Genomic DNA, 3374 nt, shown 5'->3' with positions numbered 1-3374 from the left:
GATTCCTCTGTGTTTGCTAAACGTTCTGTAATTTATTAGTCGGTATATAATACAGCATGTGGTGTGTGCCATCTTATTCGTTTTTGTTAATAAACGTTTTGTAAGCTAGTTTGTCATTGTATCTTACTGATTTATTGTTGTTGTGCTTTTTAATTAAGATTAACAATGAATCCATCTTTTGTTTTAGTCTTAAAAATGAAAGGTGTGTAGATGTATGTAAGCAAACGTAGTTGCAAAAGAGCGACCAGTGGGAAGAATGAGTCTGGAGCCCTGCACTGGTATTTCCATTAGAGTGCAGATGACGGAGTATGTGACCTTATAATAGAGTAAGAACAGTCATGCTTTGTGATGAGCTGCAACCCTCAAATAGTTTAATTACATCACAGTTAACACTGAGCATGTTACCAGCAGATGAACACACACCAATGTGCACTGTAATAATTTAGTGTGGGCATAAGGGATAGTGAAGGAAGTGCTACAATCAGCAATGTAAAAGGGCATTTGATGATGAAAAACGATAAAAGTGATATGAGAAATCAAAGAAAATGCAAAACCAACCAATAAAAATTCTAAATAAACAAATCAACCAGATCAACACATATTAAAAATATATACAAAGATTTGTCATGAAATTCTGGATGGCACAGGCTGATAGGTTGCTTGCTGCTCAACATTCAAATACTTGGCTAGAGCTTTCCGTAGCAGTTGCAGTGTGCTTCAGAAACCCTCCACCTTCCCCAGCTTCACCTGTATAGATCTTCTACAGGGTATATATGGAGGTTGTATGCAAGCTGACGTTATATATGGAGGTTATTTGTTATTTATTTGTTAGATGTGCAGCAGCAGTATTTCCTACATGCTCACAACAGCATGTCTGTGAATGTATTAGCAGTAGTAAGTCTCAGTACTTGCTACTTGCAAGACCAAACACATTAACATTGCCATGTATATTACCATGCTGAACTCTCCGAGAGTAGTCATGACAGAAAAAAAATGTAATGTTATGTAATAGAAAGAAAGAAGAGCAAAAATGCAGATAGCAAACATTTCCCTAAAGAAAGTTTGCAGGCCTGATTTATGCGCAATCTTTTTTTTATATGTAGGGAAATTTCATGCCATCATGACTGCAACACATATTGCATTAACTCTATAGAAGACAGTTTGCTCTATGGTGAAAGATCATGGAGACTGCATTTAAACACTCAAACATTGACTGTTTGATGTGCATTTCTGGGTGTGTGCATGCTGGCTTCGGTTTCCACATTTATGCTGCATTTCTGGTACACTGGCAGAAAAATAGCTAGGTAGACATCACTGAAACGTCATGGTTTGAGTATGCTTAATATTGAGCATTTAATAAACCAAGTGCAGCTAGCACACTGCTGGAATGTCTGTAACGAGGCCATGAAATCCCTCTCCACTAGCCATAACTCTTAAGTGTGCAGGTGGAGCACTAGGCAAGGGAGGGCAGGCAACAGACACAAATATGCAGCAATCACACTGGTGCAGAGAGAAAAAAGATGAGCAGCTGACAAAATGTCTGTGAACATCATTTGTGACCATGTTTTTGGCACTGCCATGCAGTTTCACTCGAATACAGAACCTAGAGCATCAGGAATGACAGGAAAGAGAGTGGGTGGTATGAGGGAAGGGAAATAATGAGGAATGGAAGGAAGAGAAGGAGGCAGACAGTGAGAGATGGTCTGGGCAGTACTGATTAGGCTCCTGGGAGAGGTTCAGGAAGGATTTGCTGTTTTCTACGCACAGCTGATTGGCTGAGAGAAAAAAAGCCACACGAGAGATAGTAGTGAAGAAATAGAATGAAGACACCTATACCGCCAATCCACACCCAAGCTTTATCAGCTTTAATCTCTACTCTTTTATATTACAAAAGCCATATGAAAGAGCTTTAAGAAGACAGAGAGAAAAGAATCTGACCTGGGTGGAAGGCTGAGCCAGTATCTCTTGAGGGGAGATTGGACTCTCAAGCACAGAAGAATCAAGCACATCAGAGGAGCTCCCCCAGTCAGTCTGAACAGCACCTCCCGTCTCGGGCGAGGTGAGAGGAACATCGCTAGCATAACCTGAAGACTGAAGGTCTTGTGGTGGGGGACCAACGCCTTCAGCTACTTGAGCAGAGTTGTCCAATAGGAACTCTTTCCCTTTTTTCCCCCGAGCTGCAGCTGTTGCTGGTTTGGCAGGGTCATTCTTCCCGGGTGGTCGCCCTTGAGTTGCGGACACTTGTATTTTCGTAATGTCTCCAGTAACAGGAGATGCAGCTGGAGGTTCAGAATGGACCTCAAGTTCTTTGTCACGCCAGACGGGCGGCCCATAGTCCCTTGGATACACAGTTCGGACCACACAAAGTTGCCCTCCAAACTCACGAATGTGAACAACTCCCTTCTTCTTGGTTTCTGAGGGTTCACCGAACATCAGTTCACTCTGCCCATGCACATCTCCTCCTTCCTTCTCTATTTCCAGGTCACCACGTTTGGAGCGTAAAAGACAGGGTCTCTCTAATACCCCCTGAACTCGCTCTCGAACCTTACAGACTCTTCCTCCTCCAGGAGTTGTGCTGCCTTGCTCTAATTCATCATGAGACTCTTCACAGAGTCCCTCTACCTCAAACTGGCTAAGTGCCCCCAGCCAGGCTGGACTGGGATCTGGGGAAAGAATGGCCATCTTGCTGCCCCGCAATGTCCCTGTGCTTCCAAATATTGGGGCCATACCAGGAACAAGGACAACATTGGTGGGCGTTTCAGTTTCTGTAGTTATTTGTCCAGATACCAGTTTGGCTGAATCAGGGGCTCTTGTCGTAGGCCCCTCCGTAACTTCAACGCTTCCACTCTCCTTCTCTTCAAGGACACGGCTTCTCTTGTCCTCCCCTTCGGCACTTTTTAACTTCTGTTTGGCCTTTCGTTTTCGCCTGAAGCGAAGTTTTCTTTTGGGTGATAGTGGTGCAGCACCACCTGGTCCAGCATCGCTGGGTTGTTTCACACAACCAAGGGAGCTCCCCATATCTCATAGAGACAGAGTAGATAAATATGAGGCAAAAGGAAATAAAGTGATGTCCACAATGGGAGAAAAACAGTCAGCCTGAGGCTGGTAAGGTAAATTAAAATGTTAAGTTAATGACTCATCTGGAGTGAAAATCATGACAAGAAGTATTAACCATGACAACAGGGTTTGGTACAGGGTGAGGTTCTCCCAGGACATCATGTCTCAACTTTAGGTGTGGGCAGCAGTCATATCTCCTGTTGCTTAGTTTTCTCTTTCTGTCATTCAGGCAATGTTGCAGTTAACCTAAACCAAATATCACTTAAGGTCCTAGTAAGCCTCTAGGACATGATGCTGAATATAGGTTACTGTCCTTT

The 3374-nt window shown here is 43.4% G+C and overlaps 1 protein-coding gene across 1 annotated transcript in view; it reads right to left on the bottom strand.

Annotated features, from left to right (window-relative positions):
* LOC107724266 (microtubule-actin cross-linking factor 1-like) overlaps nt 1-3097 on the bottom strand; it is a 98768-nt gene extending 95671 nt beyond the window's left edge. The window contains exon 1 of the mRNA XM_016533108.1: nt 1939-3097. Coding sequence (XP_016388594.1) covers nt 1939-3018 — 1080 coding nt within the window. The 5' untranslated portion in view covers nt 3019-3097. The remainder of the gene's footprint in view (nt 1-1938) is intronic.
* Between the last annotated feature and the right edge of the window lie 277 nt (nt 3098-3374).

The sequence above is a fragment of the Sinocyclocheilus rhinocerous genome, unplaced genomic scaffold (assembly GCF_001515625.1).
Source record: "Sinocyclocheilus rhinocerous isolate Xijiao unplaced genomic scaffold, SAMN03320098_v1.1 scaffold574, whole genome shotgun sequence".
In the NCBI taxonomy this organism is placed as follows: Eukaryota; Metazoa; Chordata; class Actinopteri; order Cypriniformes; family Cyprinidae; genus Sinocyclocheilus; species Sinocyclocheilus rhinocerous.
This window is presented reverse-complemented; position numbering and strand designations above follow the sequence as displayed.